Source organism: Scyliorhinus torazame, chromosome 12 (assembly GCF_047496885.1).
Source record: "Scyliorhinus torazame isolate Kashiwa2021f chromosome 12, sScyTor2.1, whole genome shotgun sequence".
NCBI classification, from domain to species: domain Eukaryota; kingdom Metazoa; phylum Chordata; class Chondrichthyes; order Carcharhiniformes; family Scyliorhinidae; genus Scyliorhinus; species Scyliorhinus torazame.
This window is the reverse complement of record NC_092718.1, coordinates 28,946,828-28,974,540: the sequence shown is the minus strand read 5'-3', so window position 1 is coordinate 28,974,540 and position 27,713 is coordinate 28,946,828. Positions and strand designations below refer to the sequence as shown.

General features: G+C 45.7%; 1 protein-coding gene across 3 annotated transcripts in view; it reads left to right on the top strand.

The window, feature by feature from the left end:
- The window catches only part of igdcc4 (immunoglobulin superfamily, DCC subclass, member 4), a 366,490-nt gene that overhangs the window by 276,013 nt on the left and 62,764 nt on the right, over positions 1–27,713 (top strand). For all 3 annotated transcript variants that reach the window (XM_072470589.1, XM_072470588.1, XM_072470587.1), the window contains 4 exons: positions 8,993–9,100; positions 14,141–14,315; positions 22,483–22,610; positions 27,103–27,273. In XM_072470589.1, the coding sequence (XP_072326690.1) occupies positions 8,993–9,100; positions 14,141–14,315; positions 22,483–22,610; positions 27,103–27,273 (582 nt within the window). The remainder of the gene's footprint in view (positions 1–8,992; positions 9,101–14,140; positions 14,316–22,482; positions 22,611–27,102; positions 27,274–27,713) is intronic.

The following is a 27,713-nucleotide window of genomic DNA, read 5'->3' as shown; positions in this document are numbered from 1 at the left end:
CCTCCCCATTACCCCTCCTCCCCATTACCCCTCCTCCCCATACCCCTTCTCCCCATTCCTCTTTTCTCCCCATTTCCCTTTACCCTCCAATCCCTTCCTTGCCCCATTCCCTCCTTTTCCCTATTTCCTTCCTTCACCCCCATTTACATCCTTTCAGCATTCCCCTTCTTCTCTTCACTCATTCCCCCCTCCATTTTCCTCCTCCCCCCAATCCCCCTCCCATTTCCCTCATTGCCCCCATTTCCCTTCTTCCCCAATCCCCCTGCTCCCCCCCCCCACACACACATAACCTCCTCTCCGTGGCCACCCTGTTCCACCACCTGGGTTCTGTGTAATGTCACCCCAGGGTGATGGGTCTGTGTTGGCACTGTCAGCAGGCAGTATTCAAGGCAGGAGAGATAATAACTCGCTGTGAGATAAGCTCTGGTGCCCTTCAGTTTATGCCAAAGTTTTTCTTTGTCTTTTTTTCTTTTTTTTTAAGTTCTAAAGACACCCTAACTAGGCCCCGCAACCCCACCCAACCTGCACAACCCTGGACACCAAGAGGTAATTCAGCATGGCCAATAACCCAACCTTCACATCCCTGGTCCGTGAGAGGAAACCAGAGCACCCGGAGGAAACTCACGCAAACATGGAGTGAAAGTTGAAACTCCACACAGACAGACAGCCAAGGCCGGAATAGAAACCAGGTCCCTGATGCTGTGAGGCAGCAGTGCTAACTACCATGCACCCTGCTGCGCAGACTCCTATCTTTCTGTTGACAGAGTGCTCACACCCTTCCTCTGAAAGGGGTCTGCATCGAGAGAGTTTGATCTTAGACCACTGTGCCCAAGAGGTGGGGGTTGCGGGGGGGAAGCGGTGGGCTACATTGGGTGGGGGTGCAGGCTGGCCCGCTGTGAGGATCAACACAACAGAGGCTTCACATGTATCACTTGTAAAATGTTTTAATAGTGAACATTGGCATTTCCATTCTCCCTAGGTACAGATAGTGACAAACTCCCCCGCCGTGCCCATTCAGTACTCCTCAATCTTTTCTCTTTTTTAAAATAAATTTAGAGTGCCCAATTCTTTTTTTCTCCAATGAAGGGGCAATTTAGCATGGCCAATCCACCTACCCTGCACATCCTTGGGTTGTGCGGGTGAGACCCACACAGACACGGGAGAATGTACAAACTCCATACAGGCAGTGACCCTGGGCTAGGATCGACCTTGGGCCATCAGTGCTGTGAAGCAGTAGTGCTAACCATTGCACCAACTTTCCGCCTTCAGTGCTCCTCAATCTTGACCTTTTCTAAGAAGTCTTACAACACCAGGTTAAAGTCCAACAGGTTTGTTTCAAATCACTCGCATTATTTGAAACAAACCTGTTGGACTTTAACCTGGTGTTGTAAGACTTCTTACTGTGCTCACCCCAGTCCAACGCCGGCATCTCCATATCTTGACCTTTTGTGGTCTGCTACTATATATAAATGTGTCCCCAGGATGTACATCAGAGGTGGAGGCAGTCGGCCGCTTTCCACGCCCTGTGGCCTTTGATGCCTTGGTGGATGTCCTCTGGAGGGCCTGAAGCCAGAGGACCCCGGCCAACTTAACGATGTCACTGGCATCGCCTTGCCACCCTGTTCTACCTTCTGCCTTCAGATGCATCGCTGTCAGAAACGAGGGATTCGGAAGAAGTGGAGATTGCTATCATCTCCTTGGTGACAGGCCCCGGGTTGGCCTCCAGCACTTCCTCCTCCATAACGGTCCCTGGATAGCCCTGGGGTACTCCTTGGGATGGAGGGGCTGCTGAAGTGAGCTCCAGAGGCCCCTGAGTCATCCTGCTCTGTCAGTCCTGGCGGCTCCCCATTGACTGGGACATGATGTCGAGGCCTCAGCCATGGTCGTCACAGACTGAGCCATGACTTCGGCTCAAGACGCGGACATCGTGCTCCAGGCTTTGTACTGCGGTCGCCACCCCAGCAGTTTTGGCCTCGGTGGCACGCATTGTCAGTATCATCTCCTGCGCCCCTAGCCTTGGAGACTCCTCCAATTGGCCATGCACTCACTGGAATGTTGCTAACATCCCCTCCTGAATGTCAGGGCTATATCATATCTACATTCGCTCTGGGATAACCTTGTCCAGGGTCTCGGCATTTGATAAATCTGACTGGGACCCAGCTGAGCCCTGGGATCCAGCAAACCTCCGACTACTGTCTTCCTTGGATGTTCTTGCCTCTCCCTGATGTGCATCAGCAACTGTGGTGCTCACCAGATGGTGCCCCAGAAGCCTGTCCACTAATGTCACCCACGGACTGTTTATCTGTACTGCTGGAAGATGGGGATGATAGCTGCGATGCCCCGATGCTGGTCTCCTTGGTGCTCTCCTCCGAGATGGTCTCTTGGGTAGCGGGCTGGGAACAATTCCGGATGGTCCATCCCCATCAGATGGAGATCTTATGAGACAATGGACATGTGGTCAGTGAGAGGGAAGAATCATTTTGTCTGACATGAACTACTCACTTGACAGGTCTTCTGGGTGAAGGGGCAGTGGATCCTCACCTCTGTGACGCAGGCCAACCTCACTGTCAGTGACTGCTCTGTCCTCAGACAACCCCACGATTTCCAGGGCTCGTTCTTCATAGAGGGTGAGGTCTCGGATCTCTGGTACTCTTCTCTCTTCCCCCCCCCCTCCTCCTCCTCCTCCCGTCTAGACCGTTTAATGCTTATTGTGGACTATCTTCTCCTTCAGGGACAAAGAGAGGGCTTTGTGAGCTTGATGGATCAGGGGGGGGTCTATCGCAAGTGGCATGTGCGGGCGCTGCACCTGGATATGAAATGGTTGTGCTGGTGCGTGCCAGGGGGTGCTGAGGAACAAGCATGAAGATCAGCGTGGGGAGGGCATGAGGTGTCAGCCAGTGTTTTGTTTGGGGGGGGGGGGGGGGCTAGGCGGAGCTGATGCCAGGAGAGAGGTGGTAACTAACCCTTGCCGCTCGGTGGACGTCGTTGGTCTTCTTCTGACATTTGACGGCGGTCCTCCTTGTCATGCTGCCTGAAGTAATTGCCACTCCCAGGTGGCATTTGTATCCTGCTGCTGGTCCTCTGACCCCCTGGGGGAACAGGATGTCTCGCCTCGTATCCACAGTTTCGAGAAGCCTGGCCAGGTCGGCATTCCCAAAGCGAGGAACAGGTCTGCGCGCTGCCATGCTTGTGTGTTGACTGGGAGTGGGTGTTGAGGGAACGTTCAAAAGCAGCTGTCTCTTGTTAGCGGCGAGATTCTGAGGCGCCAATCTGGTGAATCAGACGGCGAGACAGCCAGTAATGGCGAGACTCAAACAGGAGCTAATTTTCGGCACTAAGTCTCATTAAATATGGACCGCGATGTTGCCGACAGAGCCGTCGGGAAACACCCCGTCATTCGCACCCAATATGGCACTTAGAGATGCTTCTGTTAAATTGCGCCTTCTGTTTCTGTTGCCTCTTATTGCCACCTGATGTTTGATTTACCATATGGAAGAAACATTCCATTCAAAACTGAAATGGATTGCTTGTTTTTCTGAATTTAAATTTTCCTCTTCGTATTTTCAGCCGACACTGCTAAGCAAAGAGTACAATCTCTTATTGAATTTTAATTTCAGTCTAGTATCCTCAAAAGTAATGATTTGGGAACAAAAATTGTTTGTACAACACATCAGCTACTACTAGTGCATTTCAATTTCAAAAATCTGATTCCAAAATGGACCAGACAATTAAAAAAACATATGAGTAAGATTGAACCAGTATTTTATGTTGTCTGGGTTTATCTGTATCAAAGCAACTTGATCTATAAGGTGCAATTTGAAAATGAGATGTGATTGTATTTGGTATATTAGCTGACCTTACGAGAGGTTTCGAGCCTTCCCAGACTGCCCTGAAACCTCTAGAAATTAATGGTTAATCTCCTGAACATTGTTGTGAGCAACCAGGAAAATAATCACTGGAGATTTTCAAAATGAAGATTGAAAGGTAAATTAGATTTATCTTGACATTAGCTTCTCATTAGTTTCATACATTCATGGAAGCTCTAGTCCATCCGGTGTTTGAAATGGCAAGACAATGCACATGTCTTGTTTGATTCATCTTATTGGTGTATTTATTCTGCCTTATGACACTATTTGCAAAATTCTTATTTCTTATACTGGAAATTAAACATTGTAAAGTAGAATTATAAGTTGAAGTTAGTTACCGTATTCCAAGTAAAGTTTAAAATCTACAGCTACCTGCACTTCTGAAAGCTGATATGTTGGCTCAGGATTAATGCTGTAAGCAAACTCTCCATAATTGGTGATATTTGAAATGAGATTCTTTCCTTAGTTGTAATATGATGCCATCGAACGCAATGCACCATTCGCAGTGTGACAAAAAGGAATTGTATCATATGTTTCTCAGTGTTCAAACAATGCATGTTCCTTTGCTTCATTGCACTTTAATAGATCTTCATTGGCTCAGGAGATTACACATCCCACTTTCATCAGACTACAGTATTCCACTTCATACTTCAAATAATTATATCCAGCAACGAAATGTGAAGTACTGTTTTTTCTCTATTGTACAGTGCAAAGATTGGTGCAGACTAGTGTTGTATCTGTAAAATCTCAGATACTTCGACCAGTATTTTAATCAAATGTATGCCCAGATGTCATTATTAGCGAGGAGAACAAAGCACAACCTAAGAATAAAGTCAAACCAATTTTATTCAACAACAACAATATTAACCCTTAAAATAAGCCAAACCACATACTAAAAATTCCCAAGATTTATTATACTACCCGTAAAGATGACTTCTGTTGAGCCATGGGTCTGATTCTCGGAGTCTCTCGGGTCCGTCATTGTGAAGATGGATCTTGCTGGTTTCTTCCTTCCTTCTATGATCAGTCTCCTGGATGGTCATGGTCAGCTTCCATGTCGGGTTTTCACTGGGGTGTGTCTTGGATGTCTACCTTTACTCCCGTCCCTTCCCTTCGCACCTTTCCGGAAACTTCTCTGGCTTTCCGCCAATGAGGCCTTGGGAGGGGGAGCCAAGACCCAAAGCATTAGGAAATGACTGTTTGACAAGACACTGGGGCCCGCCCTGGAGTCCATCCCCATTGGTGGTGTTCGTATGTAACCTGTTGCCATATAAGGTAATGGCGGGAATTCTGGACGGCCAAATGTCTGGCTCGATCTGGGCAACCCAAAGGAAATTGGTGGATATCAATAGAATCGATGAACACCTAGGGCTGAATTCTCCGCTGTCGGGATGCTCTGTTTTGCCGGCAGCCTGGTGGTTTGGTGACGGCGTGGGGCTGCCCCCCAATGGGCCAGCCCCACATTGACCAGCCGGCGAAACGGAGACTCCCAATGGCGTGCTGAACCAGAAATCTGGTGCGGCGGGACGGAGAAACCCACCTCTGATGTGTGATCGACAGGACATGTCCAGACATGCTCTGGCAGTTTGTTTATGGGTTGTGTAGCCTGAGGTTTGATTTAAAGTGTCCAATTCTTTAATTTAAGATACCAAATTTAATCTAACCTATAATTAGGCCATGTCAGGTTACCACACTAGGAAAAGTTTTCTTAACTTACTGTTATTTAATTAGGATCATGAGCAGAATATCACAAATATAAATTGTACATCGAAGCAACTATAACTAAAATACAGTTATCAGCACAATAGTATTGGAATATAGATCATGGGTAGAAATTAGTCAAAGCCCATTCTCGGTCTGAGGTTTGGCATGGTGGAGGCAATACACCACCAAAGCAGAAACCTGAGGATTGATAGAAATTGCTCCATGGCCTAATCTGCATACACACCAAACCGCATCCATGGGCAGCTCGCCCAAAGGAAGGAATCTGTTTTAAGGATTCTGCCTTGCTGGTGGTGACACTCCGATATGTCCTCAGAATGGTTTTGAATGGGAGAGAAGGATTTTCCTAACTCTGAGAATCCTGCACTTTCTAGCTTCATTGGAAGGTAATTTTGCAGAAAAAAGGATGTTCCAGAAACAGCATTTATTGGTGACCAAAAAACTGCTGAAGAATTCTCATCAAGGCAGTCTCAATGTTTTCCCTGCTCGTGAGGTGACCAATTTGTAAAGTGAATCCTTTTTTAGATCTCTAATTACTACATTGATGGCACCTATTGCCGGTTATCATCTCTGCCTCGCTAGCAAGTCTAAGAGTAACCTGCGTGAATCTAGCAGTGAGACCAATGCTGTCACATATTGGACACAGGCAATCCCACTACAAAATTGTAATGCTTTGTGCCCTGTTTCACCTCGAAACAGGTGCATTGCATACCAATTTCTATCCCATTCTTACCGTAGTTGAACTTGGTCTCAATTCTGACAACACACTTTGAAAGGACAACAACCACAGCAATTCCTTTTTTTAAAATAATGTTTCATAATTACAAGGATGCTACCAGGACTTGATGATCTGAGCTATAAGGATAGGCTGGGCCTTTTTTCCCTGGAGCATACGAGGGTTAGGGGTGATCTTATAGAGGTCTATAAAATAATGAGGGGCATAGCTAAGGTACATAGTCAGCATCTTTTCCCAAAGGTAGAGGATTCTAGAACTAGAAGGCATATGTTTACGGTGAGAGGGGATAGATACGAAAGAGATCAGAGGGGAAATTGCTTCACACCGAGGGTGGTGAGCATCTGGAACGAGCTGGTAGAGGCGGGTCCAATTTTTTCCTTTAAAAAACAGTTAGACAGTTACATGGACAGGGTGGGTAGGGAGGGATATGGGCCAAATGTGGGCAAGTGGGACTAGCTTAGTTATAAAAACTGGGCGGCATGGACATACTGGGCCAAAGGGCCTGTTTCCATGCTGTAAACATCTATGACTCTAATAAATTTAGAGTACCCAATTATTTTTTTCCAATTAAGGGGCAATTTAGCATGGCCAATCGACCTAACCACATCTTTGGGTTGTGGGGGTGAGACCCACGCAGACACGGGGAGAATGTGCAAACTCCACACAGACAGTGACCCAGGGCTGGGATCGAACCTGTCTTAAACGCCGTAGGCAGCAGTGCTAACCACTGCACCACCATGCCATCCAACCACAGCAATTCCTAAAGATGCGTTGGAGCTTCAACTTCGAAGTACTGTGATAATTGCAGACAATTTCAGGCAAAGCTAGATTATTGTTAAAATGGATTTTGTCGTAAATAGATTAATTGGCAAAACTATTTTGAGCATTGTTTTTTGAAATAAAGCATCAGTGAGGAAAGCAGTGAGGAGAGAGCTGGTTACAGATTCAGCATAGGTTTTATGAACAGAAAATTTTGCTTGCTAAACTTATTAGAGCTGTTTGAGAGAGCTCTGGCAAAGTAGCTAAGAGGAGCCATATAGTCTCCCCAAAACACTCGATAATTGCAGAAGGCAGTTGGTAAGATGCCGCCAAATTTTGTTACTCAAATTAGGGCTCTTGGAACTGTGGATAATATATTGGCATGGATTGGCTAATGGATAGAAAACAGTAGGGATAAGCAAGTCATTTTCAGGATGGTAGAGTGTCACTAGTGGCTGCCTCAGCCATTTTACAATCCATATCAATAACATTAGATGACAAGACCAAATGTAATCTAAGAAAGTAAGCTTTGAAGAGGATGCAAAGGGGCTGCAAAGAAATAAAGACCGGCAAGATGGTGGCAGGTGGAGTATGCTATTGGGAAATGTGAAATTATGCACTTTGGTGGGAAGAATTTAAGCAGGATTATTTTAAAAGGTTAAAGACAAGTAAATGTTGGTGTTCAGAGAGATCTGGTTGTCCTTGTACAGAAGTCACACAGCATGCATTTAGGAAGGCAAATTTTATGTTCATGCAGAGGGGTTGACTGATGAGCAAGAAGCTTTACTGCAATTATCTAGTGTTTTGGTGAGACTATATGTGGAGTACTGTGTATAGTTTTGGTCTCCTTACCGAAGGAAGAATATTCTTGGCTGGAGGGGATGCAATGAGGTTGACCAGATTCGTTTTGTGGAATAGATGGGCTATCATTTGAGGAGAAATTGGGTAGAGTTTTGATTTTATAAGAAAGAGAGCCAATCACTTTAAATTGGAAAAAAATTAAGAGAGCCTGGCAGGATAGATACTAAGAGGATGTTTCTCCCAGCTATGTGCAGAAATAGATGTTATCATGTCAGGATAATGGGTCAGAAGGTGGCACAGTGGGTAGCACTGCTGCCTCTGGCACTGAGGACCCGGGTTCGGTCCCGGGTCACTGGGTCACTGTCTGTGTGGAGTTTGCAGACTCTCCCCGTGTCTGTATAGGTCTCACCCCCACAGCCCAAAGATGTGCAGGTTAGATGGATTGGCCACGCTAAATTGCCCCTTAATTGGAAAAAAAATGACCAAAAAAAAGGTTAGGGGTCAGGAATTTAAGACTAAGGCGAGGAGAAACTTCTTCATTTAGAAGGTTGTGGATCTTTGAATCAATATATTTCTATGGACCAGGCAATAAGGTTAGAAAGTGGAAGTGATGCAGAAGATTGGCATGACCTCTGTGAGCTGTAAGACTTACTCTTGCTCCTATTTATTATGTTCTTAAGACCCCTCTTGTCATTAGCTACTACCACTGATTTTAATAAGTTTTGGATGCCCCTTTCTGCTCAGCACAGATATGTAGTGGGAGACTTGGAGGAGAGATATGATCTTGTCCAAATTTGAAGAGTAGCAAATGAATATATTCCTCAGACTCCGTTACAAAACCATTCACCATGTTACTGATGTTTAAACATAAAGTTCCTACTTGCGACCCAAGGACTGATGTAAATTGTAATCTTATATTTCTGCATGAGTGTATCTATTGGTCTATAGGGTGTGCTGGCTTCTTTCAACTGAATAATGGCAGCATTAAAAACGACTGGGAAGCTATGTTGATTTATATCGGTTGCAATATCTTTAATTGATACTGTGGCAAAATGGTCTGGTTTAGCTCTGAAGGAAACTTAATGGATTTATTTGTTTCCTCATTTAGTTTCAGACAAACTTTATGAAATCAAGTTGATTGCATTCAATAAACAAGATGATGGATATGCAGCGGTATGGAAAGGAAAAACTGAAAAAGCACCTGCCCTAACCTTAGGTAAGCACCAGTGTGAGCATACCCATGCTAACTGCTGGAAGTTCATGGTAAACAGAATTGATCATGGTGATGTTACGATCCCAGATGGTGTTACAACTGGATGGGAAGACGCCAGAATAGAACCCTGGTTCAAAAGATCATGGGCAAGTTTCACCATTGGCTAACGGCGAAATCTCAATTCTCCGTCACCTTGACGGCGGCGTCAATGCGTTCCAGAACGCATGTACAATAAACACCGTTTGCATATCATTAGCAGGCTCGACCCTGTATTTTCCGGGCCCTCTGCGCCTCTCCACCTCCGATGGGCCAAGTTCCCAACTGCGCGGGTCACTTATGCTTTTAAAAATTGTTAAACTAGGGCGACATGGTGCTGCAGTGGTTAGCACTGCTGCCTACGGCACTAAAGATCCGAGTTCGATCCCAGCCTTGGGTCACTCTCTGTATGGAGTTTGCACATTCCTCTCTCCCCCCCCCCCCCCCCCCAAAAACCAAAGGTGTGCAGATTAGGTGGATAGGCCACGCTAAATTGCCCCTCAATTGAAAATATATATAATTGGGTACTCTAAATTTATGTTTTTTAAGTTGTGAAACCGGCATCGTGGCTGATGAGGGAGAGAGAGGAGGTAAGACAAAGAGAGGTGTGACTGTGGGCTGCCGGGCCAGACACTGGTCAGGCTGTCTGTGATAAGGGGGGGGGGGTGGGGGGGTGACGACGGGGGAATGGGCCATGTGGCCGGGGTGACCTTGCCATGTAACTGGGGCGGTGTCCAGGCACGGACCACCATTGCCACGGCCTGTAATGCAGCCAGTTTGTTGTGCACCCCACTAACCACCCACCTTAGCCCTCGGTTCTGCAGAGTGACACTGGCCGTATGGGTGCCCCCTCACCCCACCCTCCGCCATCCACCTTCACCACCCAACCGACTGCCACCGGTGGGGCATAAGGCAGCCCACCTATGCTGCTCATGGCTGGGATGGTGTGTTGGGAGTGAAGTGTGTATAGGCGGCTGCAATTTGTCAGCCTCCTGAGTGTCGGTCTCGGACCCCCGAATCCCGCACAGTTTCTCATTGGATTCGATTGTGTTCCACATGGCGCTGTTGCTAGTCCCTCAACAATAGCTGAATCAGTCCAGGTGCGGCGCCAGTTTTGCTGTCGTGGGAGTCCACGTATTCTGCGCCGGCGTCAACGCTCAGTCTCAGAAATGGAGAATCCAGCCTACGGCCATACTAGTCTGAAAACGCCTGATCTCTCTGATCTCGGAAGCTAAGCAGACTCAGGCCTGGTTAGTACTTGGATGGGAGAAAAGGAGAATCTAGCCCCATAGTTTTTACATTTTGTAATAAAACATGGAAGAGCGGAGTCACTGGACCACTAATTAGTTTTAACATCATGAAAATGACATTTATTAAACATGGAAAAATTGGATTCTAATACAAAACTCCTTTACCCCCTCCCCCCCACCTTAATAATGACACACAGGTTTTAGGATTAATACGGAGTACAAAGTACATCTACATCTACATTAATACAAAGTCCCTTTTAAGCACACAAGATGACTATGGTCAAATACACACTCCTCTCTGAAGCAAAGTTGGTGTCTGTGGTTGTCTCCTCAGAATCCCCCCAGGTGGTTATCATGTGAGAGTTTACAAACTCCACTCCCAAAAACATGCTTTAAAATCTTTTCTCATAATAATGCTTTCCTTTGGCGAATCCAATCCAGGATTTCACACCAATTCCTTTAGGATTTCTTGGTCTTGACTGCTGTGCAAACTGCTCACTTAACTCCAGACTTCTTAGACGATCTTTCTGTTCCAATTTCCTGGTTATCTGGACTGTGCTTGCATCTTTGCAACTCCCTTGTCCTGTGCAGCTTTTTCTGGCAGTGTTAAGAGTTGTTCACTCCTCAGTGACCTTATAATAATAATATAATAATCTTTATTGTCACAAGTAGGCTTACATTAACACTGCAATGGAGTTACTGTGGAAAAACCTCTAGTCGCCACATTCCGGCGCCTGTTCGAGTACACAAGGAGAATTCAGAATGTCCAAATTACCTAACAACCCGTCTTTCGGGAGTTGTGGGAGAAAACTGGAGGAAACTCACGCAGACACGGGGAGAACGTGCCAACTCTACACAGACAGTGACCCAAGCCGGGAATCAAATCTGGGACCCTGGAGCTGTGAAGCAACAGTGAAACCCACTGTGTACCGTGCTGCCCTGGCTTCAACTGCTTTGGCTTTAAGTTAAAACTAAGAACAAAGGAAATCCCTTCCCTCTGGAAGTGGCTTCCTGTTGCTGGGCATGGACTTCTATTAATTCTTTACACTGTAGCCCTCTCTAAGAACAAGAGGAACACAATTGGAACTTAACCAACCCCTCACAAACACCTTTATCCGACATGACTAACTAGGTTTTACCCTTCCAGGCACAGAAACATTAAATAAAACACTCCTAAACCTATACCTTATCTCTAACGTTTACCAATACAAATTTAAATCCGTTAAAACTACCTTTATTTTCCTAACAGTGAGCACAGCCAAAAGAGCCGAACAGTGGCCTGGAAAGTTGACATTTTTTCAGTGGAAAAGGGATGTTTGACATGCAGTTCTTATTTCTCCATGTCAAACTTCTATGAATTAATTGATTTTGATTTGATTTGATGTATTGTCACATGTACTGAAGTACAGTGAAAAGTATATTTCTGCGGCCGAGAGAACGTACGCAGTACGTACATAGTAGACAAAAGAATAATCAACAGAGAACATTGACAAATGGTACATCGACAACAGTGATTGGTTACAGTGCGGATCAAGGGCCAAACAAAACAAATGAATGAGCAAGAGCAGAATAAGGCATCGTGAATAGTGTTCTTACAGAGAACAGATCAGTCCGAGAGAGAGTCGTTGAGGATTCTTGTAGCTGTGGGGAAGAAGCTGTTCCTATGTCTGGATGTGCAAGTCTTCAGGCTTCTGTACTTTCTGCCTGATGGAAGGGTCTGGAAGAAGGCAATGCCTGGGTGGGAGGGGTCTCTGATAACGCTGTCTGCCTTCCTGAGGCAGCGGGAGGTATATACAGAATCAATGTGGGGGTGGCAAGCTTGTGTGATGCGTTGGGCTGAGTTCACCGCATTCTGCAGTTTCTTGCGATCTTGGACTGAGCAGTTGCCATATCAGGCTGTGATGCAGCCGGATAGGATGCTCTCTAGCGCACATCTGTAGAAGTGTGTGAGAGTCGATGTAGACATGCCAAATTTCTTTAGCTTTCGTAGGAAGTAGAGACGTCGCTGGGTTTTCTTGACTCTTGCATCTACGTGAGTGGATCAGGACAGACTGTTGGTGATGGTGACCCCCAGGAACGTAAAGTTGTCGACCACCTCCGCTTCGGAGCCATTGATGCAGATGGGAGTGTGTGTCGTGTATGCTTCCTGAAGTCGATGATCAGTTCCTTGGTCTTTCCAACATTTAGAGAGAGGTTGTTTTTGGTACACCATGCAACCAAGTGATTTATTTCCCAGCACAGGGCTAAATCGCTGAAAGCAGACCAAGACAGACCAGCAGCACGTTTCAATTCCTGTAGCAGCCTCCCCAAACAGGCGCCGGAATGTGGCGACTAGGGGCTTTTCACAGTAACTTCATTTGCAGCCAACTTGTGACAATAAGCAATTTTGATTTCATTTCATTTTCTGTAGTCTGATTCGGCCCACCACAGTCGTGCCATCCGCAAACTTATAGATTGAGTTGGAGTTAAATCTTGCCTCACAGTCATGTGTGTATAGGGAGTACAATAGAGGACTGAGCACACATGCTTGCGGGGCTCCGATGTTGAGGACTATTGTGGAGGAGGTGCTGTTGCCTATCCTGGCAGATTGTGGTCTGTTGGTGAGGATGTCGAGGATCCAGCAGCACAGAGAGGGGTCAAGTCCAAGATTGCGGAGTTTGGTTATTAGCTTTTTGGGAGAATGGTTTTGAAGGCGGAGCTGTAGCCCATGAACAGGAGTCTTACATAGGTGTCCTTGTTATCGAGGTGTTCGAGTGTTGATTGCAGAACCAGTGAGATAGCATCTGCTGTGGACTGGTTGCGGTGATAGGCAAACTGCAGTGGATCGAGACGGTCTGGGAGGCTGGCAGTGATCCGTCTCATGACTAGCCGCTCAAAGCATTTCATGATAACAGACGTTAGGGCCACTGGTCTGTAGTCGTTGAGGCAGGCTATCTTGTTCTTCTTTGGTACTGGTATTATGGTAGTCTTCTTGAAGGAGGTGGGGACCTCAGAGCGGAGGAGCCAGGTGGTGAAGATATCTGCGAATACACTCGCCAGCTGGTCTGCGCAGGCTCTGAGTGCGCGCCCAGGGACTCCGTCGGGGCCCGTCGCTTTCTGCGGATTCACTTTCAAGAAGGCAGCTCTCACATCTGAGGCTGTAATAGTGGGTCTGGGTGTGTCCAGGGTTGTTGGGGAGGGTGGCACTGATACATTGACTGACTGTTCAAAGCGGGCATAGAACTTGTTCAGATCATCGAGTAGGGATGCTCCAGCCCCAGATATTCCGCCTGGCATTGCTTTATAGCCTGTGATCTTGTGTAGTTGTCGTGGGTTAGTATCGTTGGCCTGGAACTCTAGTTTGATGCGGTATTGTCTTTTTGCATCCCTGATGGCTTTCCGTACGTCATACCTGGGTTTCTTATATAGGTCAGGGTCGTCAGACTTGAACGCCTCCGTCCGGAACTTCAGCAGGGAGTGAACCTTTTGGTTGAGCCAGGGTTTCCGTTTGGGGAATACCTGTATTGTCTTTTTTGGTACACGGTCCTCAACACAACTTACTGATGACGTCTGTGACGGTGGTTGTGTACTCGTCCAGGTTAGCTGCTGCGGCCTTCAATATGGACCAGTCCACATATAGGAATTAATAGTATTTCCTATAGTTTTGCAAGTTGTTCAGTTGAATCACTGCATCTAGGCAATAACCTATAATGACTGAATTAGAAGGTAAATAATACATGAAAAAATGCATTACATCTCTGTATGTTTCTTTTTCCAGATCTCCCAGTGATGCTACCACCCCCAACCCAACTACGGGCAGAATCCAATAGTTCCAGAGCAATTTGGTTACACTGGACTCGACCACCATTCACTACAGTTCAAATTGTAAATTATACTATTCGTTGCAGTCCTTCGGGGCTCAAGAATGCTTCTCTTGTCACTTACTTCACTAGGTGAGTTTGAGTAATGAGAAAGCTTTCTTGAATTGGTTGCAGTCAATTAGAAGTGAATAATCAAAGAGTTGGCTCAACATCCTAACCCATGACTGAAGTTCTGTTCTCATCTTATTCCCAAATTTAGATAAATGACCCTTTGTTTCACTTCATTTGCAGATGGTGAATTGTACAGGAACGTATCAAAGTTATTGTATAGCTTTGTTGAAACTATTGGTGTGTTTGTTTGACTCGGGCGGGGGGGGGGGGGGGGAGGGATTCTCCGACCCCCCGCTGAGTTGGAGAATCCCGGGGGGGGGGGGGGGTGCGCGAATCCCGCCCTGACGGAGGCTGCCGTATTCTCCGGCGCCGTTTTTTGGGCAGGGGCAGGATTCCTGTCACGACGGTTGGGGGTCGTTGGCAGCGCCCCCCCCGCCCCCCCCGCGATTCTCCGGGTTCCGAAGGGGCGAGCGGCCGTCCATTTTTGGCCAGTCCCGCCGGCGTGAATCACTCACCTCACGCACCGGCGGAGCCTGGCAGGTGAGTATGCGTGGGCGGTCCTCGGGAGGGGGGGGGCCATGGTGGCCTGGCCCGCGATCGGGTCCCACCGATCTCGTGTGGGTTTGTTCCGTGGGGGCGCTTCTTTCTTCCGCGCCGGCCCCTGTAGGGCTCCTCCATGGCTGGCGTGGAGAAGAGAACCCCCCACGCATGCCCCAAAATACGGCAGCCGATCTGCGCACATGCGGAATCACGGCGGCCGATCGGCGCATGCGCGAACTCGTGCCGTCCCTTCAGCGGCAGCTGGAGCGACGCCAACCCCTCCGGCGTCCACCGAGCCGGAGTGGTTGGCCCCGGTTTTCCCACCGGCGTGGGGACTTAGTCCCCAGAAGGGGGAGTCCCGGCCAGGATGTTTGATTTAGAAGCAGCAGAATTTTTAAAAAGATTGATTTGGCTACTTTTGGTAGAATTTCAAAGAAAGCTATATAAAAGAAAAATTGCACTCTGGTAGAACATTTTACCTGCAAATTTTGAAGCAGTGTTGTGTTCTCCCTGTCGATTCTTGTGGGAGTTTAGAACTTGTGACCTTCTACGTTTGAATGTTCATGGTTGAAGAGTATGGCCTGCATGTGTTGTGTTCCAAAATTGGTTGTTTAATTTTCTAGCTCTTTTTCTTCATTGAAAGACTGTGCTCAGCAGTCCACGGACATGCAGATGGTGGGTAGTACCATTTAGCTGCAGTTGATATTGGGTCATTGTAATAAGTCCACAGAGGCAGAAGTCCCAACACCAGAATTCCTTTTCGTTACAAACACACCAGCTGAACAACCATGACCATTCCGTTTGCTGTCTACACCGGGAATGCAGAGGATCTGACACTCCCTGTTATATACACAGAAAGGGGTTCCCTGATTGGGCCACTAATCAGGGAACTCGTATTCTAATTGGCCAATCTCAAAGGCCTGGCCTAAGTCATTACATTCATGCAGATATACGTGGTACTCTGTTCTCAGGTTGTGGAGAGAGAAAAATGGGCCCCAACATGTATATAAGAAATAGAAACTTGTTTCTCCCTCTCCTGGAATAATTTTGTCTAATCCTCGGCACATCCTGTTTAATCCTATATATAATCTCATAATCCCGGCCCCGGGTCACTGTCTGCGTGGGTTTCACCCCATGTCTACGTGGGTTTCACCCCCAGAACTCAATGATGTGCAGGTAGGTGGATTGGCCACGCTAAATTGCCCCTTAATTGGAAAAAGAAAATTGGGTACTCTAAATTTAAAAATAATATTCTCAGAATTCCTGCAGTGCAGAAGGAGGCCATTTGACCCATTGAGTCTGCACCGACCCTCCGAAGGAACACCTCACCCAGACCCATACCCCCATCCAACCCTGTAACCCCACCTAAACGTTTTGGACACTCGGAGGCAATTTAGCATGGTCAATCCACCTAACCTGCACATTTTTGGACTGCGGGAAGGAACCGGAGCACCCAAAGGAAACCCACGCAGATACAGGAGGATATGCAAACGCCACACAGTCACCCAAGGCCGGAGTTGAACCGGGTCCCTGGCGCTGTGAGGCAGCCGTGCTCACCACTGTGCCACTGAGCTGTGATTGAAGGGTGTTTCTTTTACCGCTTGGGTTAGTTAAGTTTTGCAATCTGCTACAGCCTTTTTGTATAGTTCTGCTTTCATCAATTTAACACAAATAAAAAATTATGACCGTCACTGGTAGTGCACACACCCAATACCTTTGCAAAAACCTCCTACATGGGGTACTCCTACATAGAGTGAAACATTGGTCTAATGGTGTTCAGCTGAGGTATTTGGCCCCCTTTCCTGCAGCCATATATCTTCAACGTTGACACTATTTTTGAAACCTTGCTCTATTCCCTTGCAGATTCAGTCTGTTATGATCCTCTTTGAGTCATGATTGTGAGAATACAATGGTTCATGAAGGAGGTTAGACCATAAGACATAGGAGCGGAAGTAAGGCCATTCGGCCCATCGAGTCCACTCCATCATTCAATTATGGCTGATTTCAACTCCATTTACCCGGTATCTCTCCATAGCCCTTAATTCCTCGAGAAATCAAGAATTTATCAACTTCTGTCTTAAAGACACTCAACGTCCTGGCCTCCACCGCCATCTGTGGCAATGAATTCCACAGACCCACCACTCTCTGGCTGAAGAAATTTCTCCTCATCTCTGTTCTAAAGTGACTCTCTTTTATTCTAAGGCTGTGCCCCCGGGTCCTAGTCTCCCCTGCTAATGGAAACAACTTCCCTACGTCCACCCTATCTAAGCCATTCATTATCTTGTAAGTTTCTATTAGATCTCCCCTCAACCTCCTAAACTCCAATGAATATAATTCCAGGATCCTCAGACGCTCATCGTATGTTAGGCCTACCATTCCTGGGATCATCCGTGTGAATCTCCGCTGGACGCGCTCCACTGCCAGTATGTCCTTCCTGAGGTGTGGGGCACAAAATTGCTCACAGTATTCTAAATGGGGCCTAACTAATGCTTTATAAAGCTTCAGAAGTACATCCCTGCTTTTATATTCCAAGCCTCGTGAGATAAATGACAACATTGCATTTGCTTTCTTAATTACGGACTCAACCTGCAAGTTTACCTTTAGAGAATCCTGGACTAGGACTCCCCTTTGCACTTCAGCATTATGAATTTTGTCACCGTTTGGAAAATAGTCCATGCCTCTATTTTTTTTCCCCAAAGTGCAAGACCTTGCACTTGCCCACGTTGAATTTCATCAGCCATTTCTTGGACCACTCTCCTAAACTGTCTAAATCTTTCTGCAGCCTCCCCACCTCCTCCATACTACCTGCCCCTCCACCTATCTTTGTATCATCGGCAAACTTAGCCAGAATGCCCCCAGTCCCGTCATCTAGATCGTTAATATATAAAGAGAACAGCTGTTGTCCCAACACTGAACCCTATGGGACACCACTCGTCACCGGTTGCCATTCCGAAAAATAACCTTTTATCCCAACTCTCTGCCTTCTGCCTGACAGCCAATCGTCAATCCATGTTAGTACCTTGCCTCGAATACCGTGGGCCCTTATTTTACTCAGTAGTCTCCCGTGAGGCACCTTATCAAAGGCCTTTTGGAAGTCAAGATAGCTAACATCCATTGGCTCTCCTTGGTCTAACCTATTTGTTATCTCTTCAAAGAACTCTTAACAGGTTTGTCAAGCACGACCTCCCCTTACTAAATCCAGACTGACTTGTCCTAATCCGACCCTGCACTTCCAAGAATTTAGAAATCTCATCCTTAACAATGGATTCTAGAATCTTGCCAACAACCGAGGTTAGGCTAATTGGCCTATAATTTTCCATCTTTTTCCTTGTTCCCTTCTTGAACAGGGGGGTTACAACAGCGATTTTCCAATCCTCTGGGACTTTCCCTGACTCCAGTGACTTTTGAAAGATCATAACTAACGCCTCCACTATTTCTTCAGCTATCTCCTTTAGAACTCTAGGATGTAGCCCATCTGGGCCCGGAGATTTATCAATTTTTAGACCTCTTAGTTTCTCTAGCACTTTCTCCTTTGTGATGACTACCATATTCAACTCTGCCCCCTGACTCTCCTGAATTGTTGGGATATTACTCATGTCTTCTACTGTGAAGACTGACGCAAAGTACTTATTTAGTTCCTCAGCTATTTCCTTGTCTCCCATCACTAGATTACCAGCGTCATTTTGGAGCGGCCCAATGTCAACTTTTGCCTCCCGTTTGTTTTTAATGTATTTAAAGAAACTTTTACTATCATTCCTAATGTTACTGGCTAGCCTACCTTCATATTTGATCCTCTCTTTCCTTATTTCTCTATTTGTTATCCTCTGTTTGTTTTTGTAGCCTTCCCAATCTTCTGACTTCCCACTACTCTTTGCCACATTATAGGCTTTCTCTTTTGCTTTGATGCATTCCCTAACTTCCTTTGTCAGCCATGGCTGCCTAATCCCCCCCTCTGATAACCTTTCTTTTCTTTGGGGTGAACCTCTGTACTGTGTCCTCAATTACTCCCAGAAACTCCTGCCATTGCTGTTCTACTGTCTTTCCCACTAGGCTCTGCTCCCAGTCAATTTTCGTCAGTTCCTCCCTCATGCCCCTGTAGTTACCTTTATTTAACTGTACCACCTTTACATCTGATTCTACCTTCTTTCTTTCAAATTGCAGATTGAATTCTACCATATTATGATCACTGCCTCCTAAGTGTTCCCTTACTTTAAGATCTTTAATCAAGGTTGGAAATTGGAATCCTGAAAACTATCATTCTAGCCAAATTGGAATCTCAATGTGGTCCTATAGAAGTTGATAAACCGCTTGCTTGTAATTTAAAATTCCTGTAATCTGTCACGGATGACTGCACTTTTGGTGGCTCCAGGTTCAACTCTGGGGTACTTAGAAACGATAACTGTCTATCACCCACTCCTATTTGTTTTGGCACGCTGACCAATTATTCCTAAATTGGAGCTTCCAATCTGGGTCATGCCTATGGAACTCATCATATTTGAACTAGGGCCTGCTCTTGTGCTAATGTGCGTCAGTTTGCAAAAGGATGACCAGAGCAATTTGTTTATTTCATTGGAATTGCAGCTTGGAGGCATTGAGAAAGACTGGACGGAAATGAAAAGTGTTGTCAGTTGTTGTCCACATATAGTTTTCTTATAAAGACTTTTGCTTGTGTGATTATTCGTCCAGTTTTACTAAGGCTGTGAAGTTTAGCAATGCTCTTTTTTTGTGTGGTGATTTCAGGGCATTTTATATTAAAGAATAACATTTGTGAATATTCTTGTTTGCCTCTTTGATGTAGAGGGCTCTTATTAGAAAGTACGACATCAAAGCAGTTCAGATCATTTTCTATATTAAGTGTACCTTTACCAGATAGCAATAGATATATCATATCCCATACACAGCCTCCTGACTTTAAACAGCATCAGTAAATCAAGATATTTAAGACCTTGATGAAGCTACTTCAACTTATTGTCGCACTAAGTGAAACAGTCAGTTGATCTATGCTAATACGTGTAATACTATTATCTTGTGATGAAAACTGGTTAACAGTGGAGACAAAAACAAATTAGGATGGCATGAGCACAATTGTCAAAGCAGTATCTCTTCTGTTGATTCTAAGGTGTGTTTGTTGATGCCAGACTGAAGCTATTTGCTGCAAGGTGCACAGCATTTGTTTTGTAAATAAAAAAGGAAGATTTGCATGTTCTGCAGATGTGAAATAAAACTGCTGGAAATATACAACATCAGTAAAGAGTGAAGACAGGCTAGGAAGCTTTGGGTATATACATTTTTATTATGTTTTGTTAATATGCAGCAGTGAAGATTTTTCCCTTGTGTAAGGTAGTATGATCCAGTAAACTAATGGAGCTTGTTTATTCTCAAGAAGATGCGGTGAGTGATTTCTTGCAAATTCCAGCAGGTTTAATGGCGTAGGCAACCTCATCTAGATTATATATATATATATATATATATATATATATTGTGATATCCATGACATTGTTTCCGATAGGGAAATCTTGTGGGCGGGATTCTCCGTCCCGCTGTACCTGGGGCTGGATTCTCTGTTTTTGGAACTATGTCCCCACACCATCGTAAAAACTGTGGGCTTTCACGCCAGAAAAACTGTTGTGAAAGGGCCACATATTCCTAGCCCTGCAGGTGGCTTGCAGGAATCCGGTGTAAATCTAGCAGCTTTTGCTGCAGATACGCACCCCCGCACTTCCAGGTCGGAGGCCGCGCATGCGCAGGGTGACAGCCTCCAGCGGCCCCTCTGTGCTCCATGGCGGACTCAGAGCTCGGAGCTGGACATTAAAATTAGAACCTATTAAATATAGGCCGCGCGCCCGAACCTGATCACCTGCCCGAACATTGCCCGGCTGCTTATCAGGCCCCCCCTGCCCTCCGATTGCAATTTCGGCGTTGGGGTGTGGAGAATCCAGCCCCAGATTTCTGGTGTGGAGCGCCCCCGAATTCTCCGTCTCGCCAGCCGGCCAATGGGGTTTCCCATTGTGGGCAGCCTCACGTCGTCGGGAAATCCCCGAGCTGCCAGTGCAATGGAGAATGCCGACCGCGGAGAATCCAACCCCATGTCTTTATTTAAGATGAAAACTTTAAAAGATTGAGATAAGACGGATGGCTTATCATAGAATCATAGAATTTACAGCGCAGGAGGAGGCCATTCGGTCCATCGTGTCTGCACCGGCTCTTGGAAAGAACACCCTACTCAAGCCCACACCTCCACCCTATCCCCATAAACCAGTAACTCCACCCAACACTAAGGGCAATTTAGCATGGCTAATCCACCTAACCTGCACATCTTTGGACTGTGGGAGGAAACCGGAGCACCCGGAGGAAACCCACGCACACACGGGGAGAACGTGCAGACTCCGCACAGACAGTGACCCAAGCCGGGAATCGAACCGGGGACCCTGGAGCTGTGAAGCAATTGTGCTAACCACTATGCTACCATGCTGCCCCCATGCGTAGTCTTCAAATGCCGTTGAAGTATGAGCATTTTAATACTTTCCTGCATATAAAACACATGGGCATCGCATCCTGATTTGCATTGGCACAATTAATAAAGCCATACCTCAAGAATTTATCTTTATACTTCTTTGTTCCTGATTTCAGCTGCTTTTTAATGGGTTAATCACCAAATGCCCTGGAGCCCACACGAACACTGTTTTGTCCTGCTATGGACTCTCCTGTACAGATCTCTCCAGCAGATTTAGTTGTGAGATCCTGGCCTGTCAGTGTCTCTGGCTCTCTCTTCCTTATTACAAAATGATCCATGCACTGTGTGTGAGCTATGTTTGTACTTTTTTCCATGGCAGTCTCATAATGCAAACAGTTAACCATTACTAACTTATGTGCCATTAGTGTTTGGTGGATTCATGGAGCTTTTTGCCTAAATCAATAGATATTTTGAAAAATAACTCAATCCAATCAGCGGTTATATGTGAAGATCATTTTGGATAATATGTGAACAGTAACTGCACATGACCATAAAAACAAACATTATTTCATGCATATGTAAAAGCTCAGTTAATATAAAAACAACACATTACCTTTTAAATTAACATAATATTGTGTTTATAAACAAAAAGAAAGATGTGCATTTATATAGCAACTTTCACGACCATTGGATGTCCCAAGGTGCTTTACAACCATTGAACTGCATTTTGAAGTGTTGTCACTGTTATAATGTTCGAAATGCGGCAGCCATTTTTGCGTGCAGCAAGTTCCCACAATCAGCTATGTAATAGTGACCAAATAATTTGTTGTTGTGATGTTGATTGAGGGATTGACATTGACTGGGGTACTGAGGATAGCTCCCCTGCTGTTTCAAATATTGCCATGGGATCTTTTACATTCACCACTAGGGTCAGGTGCTTTAGTTTTAACATCTCTTTCTGAAAGAAAGCACTCCCTCAGTATTACAATGGAGCGCCAGCCTAGTTTACATGCTCAAATCTTGGAGGGGGCTTGAACCTACAACTTCTGATTTGATGTGAGAGTGCTGCCAACTTAGCCACAGCTGATGCAATGTAAAAAGCATAAATATAAAAACATTTTACATTGTGTGACCATGAATACTTTGCATGTTAAAATTAATTTCTAGTATTCAATATTTTTTGGCTGTTTCTAGCTCTGAAGAAGAGATTTTCATCACGAGCCTGAAGCCATACACCAGGTATGAATTTGCAGTCCAGTCCCATGGAATTGGTGTTGATGGACCATTCAGTGGCATTGTAGAGGGGTTGACCTTGTCTGACAGTGAGTACATGACTGTTACATTGTTAATCACTGATTGTTTCCCACTTATGATTAGTGCTCCCGAGATTTCCTTGGTAATCCCCAAGATCTGTTGCACACTCACTGGTTCAATACCATTAGAGATAATGGGGCTGAGTTTTACCTTCAGGTTTAGTTTGGTCCATAATCGTTAAGAACTGATGCAAAATCGACTCAGTAACATTCATTTCTCTGATATAAGCAGATTTGCGTAAGTATTAATAGTCAGATTTAAAGCCTTAGCAACAATTTATAGGGTCCCACAAGAAGGAAGATTCAAAAACCTTTGGAGAGCTTTAAAAGACATCTCTACCAATTAATCTTGCCCAAGATCAAATGAATAGTAGTTGTTTTCAAGCAAGAAGCAATAATGAAGAGAAAATAAATCCTAGATATAAGTATGAGTCTACGGAAAAGCAATGGAGCAGCTAGAACCTGATATCTTTGCCCTGTGAAGTTGAGCTGGCTCTGTAGCAAAGGTGGTTGCACTCTGCCATCCCACCAACCAAGACAGCATTGCAGCGGGGGCTTCCGGTGACGGCGGGTGGGAGGCAGCCGCACAATGGAGGGCTCCCGTTCGGGAACGGCATTTTCGGGGCTTTAAGCCCGTTCCCAGGGTCCACGGAGGCGGCAAAAGCAGGGAGAAGGCACAGTGAAGGCACAGTAAAGAAAAATGTTGAGGGTGAGCAAAGAAACGGCCGTAAAAAAGACAGCTGAAGGTCCGTCGGGGAGTGGAAAGGTCACCAAGGAAAATGGAGGCTGGAGCACCAGGGGAGGCCGCATTGCTTACGGCTGAAGAAATAACTAAGGTGATGGCTGCGGAATTCGAAAGGCAGTTTACAAATACATGGAGACAATGGGGAACGAGGTGAGGGAGGTTTTGAGTGTGTTGGTGGAGGAGGTGATTTCCCCGGTGACGACGGCGGTGGCGAGCGCAGTAGCGGAGGTGAGGGAGCAAGGGGAGGCGCTGAAGGAAGTGGAGGAGACATTATTGCAGCACGGTGATCAACTTATCTCGATGGGGAAGGAGATGCGGAAGGTGATGGAGATTAACAAGGACCTGCGAGGAAAAATGGAAGACCTGGGAAACAGATCCAGGAGACAGAATTTGAGGATTGTGGGGCTGCCCGAAGGAGTTGAAGGACCGAGGCCGACTGAGTATTTTGCCGCGATGCTGGCGAAACTATTGGAGGAGGGGGAGGATCCCTCCCGATATGAGCTAGATCGGGCTCACCGGTCGTGGAGGCCTGTACCAAAGGCGAGTGAGCCGCCAAGGGCAGTGACTCTGTGCTTCCGGAGGTACAGTGCGAAGGAGAAGGTCCTGTGCTGGGCCAAGCTGAAGTGGGTGGTGCAGTGGGCTGGAGCTGGTATCTGTGTATACCAGGACTTTACGGTGGAGCTGGCGAGGAGGCGGGCTGCCTTCAACCGGGTGAAGAGGGCACTGTACATTAGCAAGGTGCAGTGCGGCATTGTATATCCAGCGAAGCTGAGGGTGGCTTACAAGCTCAGGGACTTTTATTTTGGAACGGCGGAAGCAGCGGAGGAGTTTGCGAAGGCAGAAGGACTGTGGCAGAACTGAGAAATTGAGAAATGGCCATGTGCCGATGTAACCTCATGCCTGTATTTTCTTCTTTATTGTTTCACTGCGTGCGGGTGTATGGGCTAAATGAGCCAATATTGTATATATTTGGACAAGGGAAGTGATGGGACTTTCACTCGAAATGAGGGCTCTTTGGGGTCAAGGTGGATATGCGGGGTTTGTGTGCTAAAAGGGGATTACTGGGCTTTCCTAGGGCCGGGCAAAGGGACCCGGGCGGGGGCCTCCACGCTGGCCGGTTTAAGCCGGCCAGTGACCGGGAGTGAGGTGGGGGGAGGGGCTGCTGCCGCCGGAGCCTGGCAGAACAGGGTCCGAGTGGTCTAGCCGGGGTGGAAAGTTGGGGGGAAGGAACCAAGGTTGGGGGGAGGAGTTTTACAAGAGGCAGTGGACGGGAGGAGTTGGAGACTGGGGTGGGGGTGGGGTACAACTCTTGGGTATCATGGACGGTACTCTTTCAGAGGTTGGATGGCGTTGAGTGTAGGGGGGGTGGAGTGGACTCTATAGGTTAATGGTGACATGGGCGGTCCCGGACTCCTTTTTCTTTTTCTCCTTTGTTTTTTGTTTCCACCGTGGGAGGGTTTGTTTTATTGGATGCATATATTGACAGGTGGGGTGGGCCGTTGTTTGGGGTGGTGGGAGGATGGGATCGTTGTTATTGTTAAGGGGATTGATTTTGTATTTGTTACCATTTATTGTCTGTGGGTGGGGTGAAAATTCTGAAGGAAAATGTGAAAATGGAGAATAAAAACATTTTTTAAAAAAAAGACAGCATTGCAGCATACCTGCAAGTAAATTAAGCAACTTTCAGACCACAGCTGAAGGCATCTACTGAGCTAGGCATTGATAAAGCAGGTCATAGCCATCATTTTCCTGTGTGTCTGCTGGTCTTTTCTATCAGAAATAGCAGGTGCATGTGTCAGAGTTTCAGAAATGTTGTCATCTCGTGGATGTAGCCAGTTAGACAACATTTATTTGTGGTCACTCTGGCAGACTTTCTTTCATGCAGCGCCGTGTAAATTGTGACCTGCTATGATCAGAGTGCTTCTGAAGAACTTCAAGCATAAGTTAGCCAGGCAGTCACATCTCACAATAATGTCACTGGAGGTTGTCTGATCGGCTGCCTATGGAAAGAGAAGGGTCCACCATCACAATCTTTGCCAGTGAGGTATTGCCATCGCTAACTTAAGTTGCATGACCAGCGAGTGCTGGCAGAGGGCACAATGCCACTGTCATCTAGGTCTGCCTGACGTCCTTGCATAAACCTCCCTCTTCCCAAAGGTCAGCACAGATGTTTCCCATTGAGAATTGATAGAACAATAATACAGTGCAATTGGCTGAAAGAGAAATAAAGCAACTAAAAATCTTTCAATAAAGATCCTGAAGTAGCCAAAAGACCTTTGGAATCTGTGCCCTTTTAACATTTCAGCCTGAGGGTATACCTCAGAAACTCTGGATGCCAGGTTCTCATGGCATTTATTGAACTTGGCATCCAGCATGCTTGCTGGCCATAGAATGGAATGGGGATTCCACACCTTTTTAATATTGGAATTAAATTCTGGACTGCTTTGGTGAGAACTCGCAACATCAACCCCAAATGCAACAATACATTTGTTTGGAGCTGAAATCGGGCAAGATTTCCATCTTAGTTCAGTGCATCCTGTTTTATACCAGTGTGTAATAGAAAATGGTCATTCGCATCAAAATAAGCCAATAGACTTCAGCTTTTGCAAGTGGCTTTCCAGTGTTTTGATTGCCAATTTTTGGCTGGCTGGGACCTTGTATTGTGTTTTAGCTGGTCAAGAAAATTAAGTTCATCGTGTTTCCAGATCTGTATGATCACGTCTGTAATAACATTTTGCATTGAATCTAGCGGATGTGTCCCCCACAAGATGTTAGATGTAAGTTATGGAAAAGTGTAGAATAGTTCTTCAATATAACATATGGTCTACAAATTATTTTTGTTCAAAAAAAACATTTTGTGAATCACTGCGGACTTCTAGGAGAAATACACTGGTGCATTGAAATTGTCAACAAAATTATTGCATGCAATCCAATAAAAGTTTATAAGATGCTGCTTCCAGTTAAACAAACCCCTGGGAGCTTTTTTAATTAAATTGACTCAGTGGAAGGTTTATTTTCACTAATAAGATGGTTGAATCTAATGAAAAATGCCCTGTAGTAAGTAATCAAATATCTTGTATAATTCCGAGGGTCCCTGGGCCAGAAAACAACCTGTTTGAATTGACTAGTAGGGGCTGAAATTTTAATGGTATTGTATGAGTATCAACATCAGGACTGCAAAAGGTGCAAGTCCTGTCCAGGTTATTGACACCTGTTTTCCCTGCTGGTAGATTTGACATGAGATCTCCAGCAAGCTCCTTTTTGACTGGCACAATGGGAAATATCTTCTTGGAGGTAGGAAATTTGAAAGCATTTCTTTTTCAATCTTTAAAAAAGATTTTTGTTTTACATCGTATCTCTTCACCCAAGCTCCCATCACACTGTGTTCTGGTAGTTATCATTCTGATTGGATGGCCTACTTCCAAATCCCATATTCTGTCACAGCTGACTGCTGAAAATCACACGGTGAACCTGGATAACTTGCCCCCATTTCCTTTGTATTCACTACGTGGGTCACTAATGGCCCTGCTGAAATGAGAAATAATTTTATTTGTTGTCCAATTTGTGGGACAGTGTATTGACATGCCTTTTTAATATTAAAAATGGTTCCGCTAACAAACTGTAGAACTCGATCTTGATTGATTATCAGAACAGTATGGCATGCACAAGAAGGGTTAGTGGAAATTCTTGAAGTTGTCTTTCAATAACGTATCCAGTGTGAACTTTAGTTTCTTAACAGTCCTTGTTTCTCCTCAGAACCTTCAACTCCTCCATCAGACATGAAGTTGAATCCAATTAATGCCTATTCAGTCAGAGTTCGATGGCTGCCTCCAACTGAACCAAATGGCATTATAGTTGAATACATTATTTTGTATAATGCAAACTACACACAACCTGATGACCGATGGAATTCACTATCCAAGGAAGGTGAATATTGGGGAAAAGTCAAAAAATAATTTTAGGTGAAAAACTGTGCTTTGTCCCTCATTAATGAAAATGAAAATTGCTTATTGTCACAAGTAGGCTTCAAATGAAGTTACTGTGAAAAGCCCCTAGTCGCCACATTCCGGCGCCTGTTCGGGGAGGCTGGTACGGGAAATGAAATGAAATGAAAATCGCTTATTGTCACAAGTAGGCTTCAAATGAAGTTACTGTGAAAAGCCCCGAGTCGCCACATTCCGGCGCCTGTTCGGGGAGGCTGTTACGGGAATCGAACCATGCTGCTGGCCTGCCTTGGTCTGCTTTCAAAGCCAGCGATTTAGCCCTGTGCTAAACAGCCCCATTAAATACAAATGATCTGTTCTCTTGAATGTGCCACACGAGGAAAATGTCACACCAGTGTGAACATTTAGGAGTGCTATTGATAT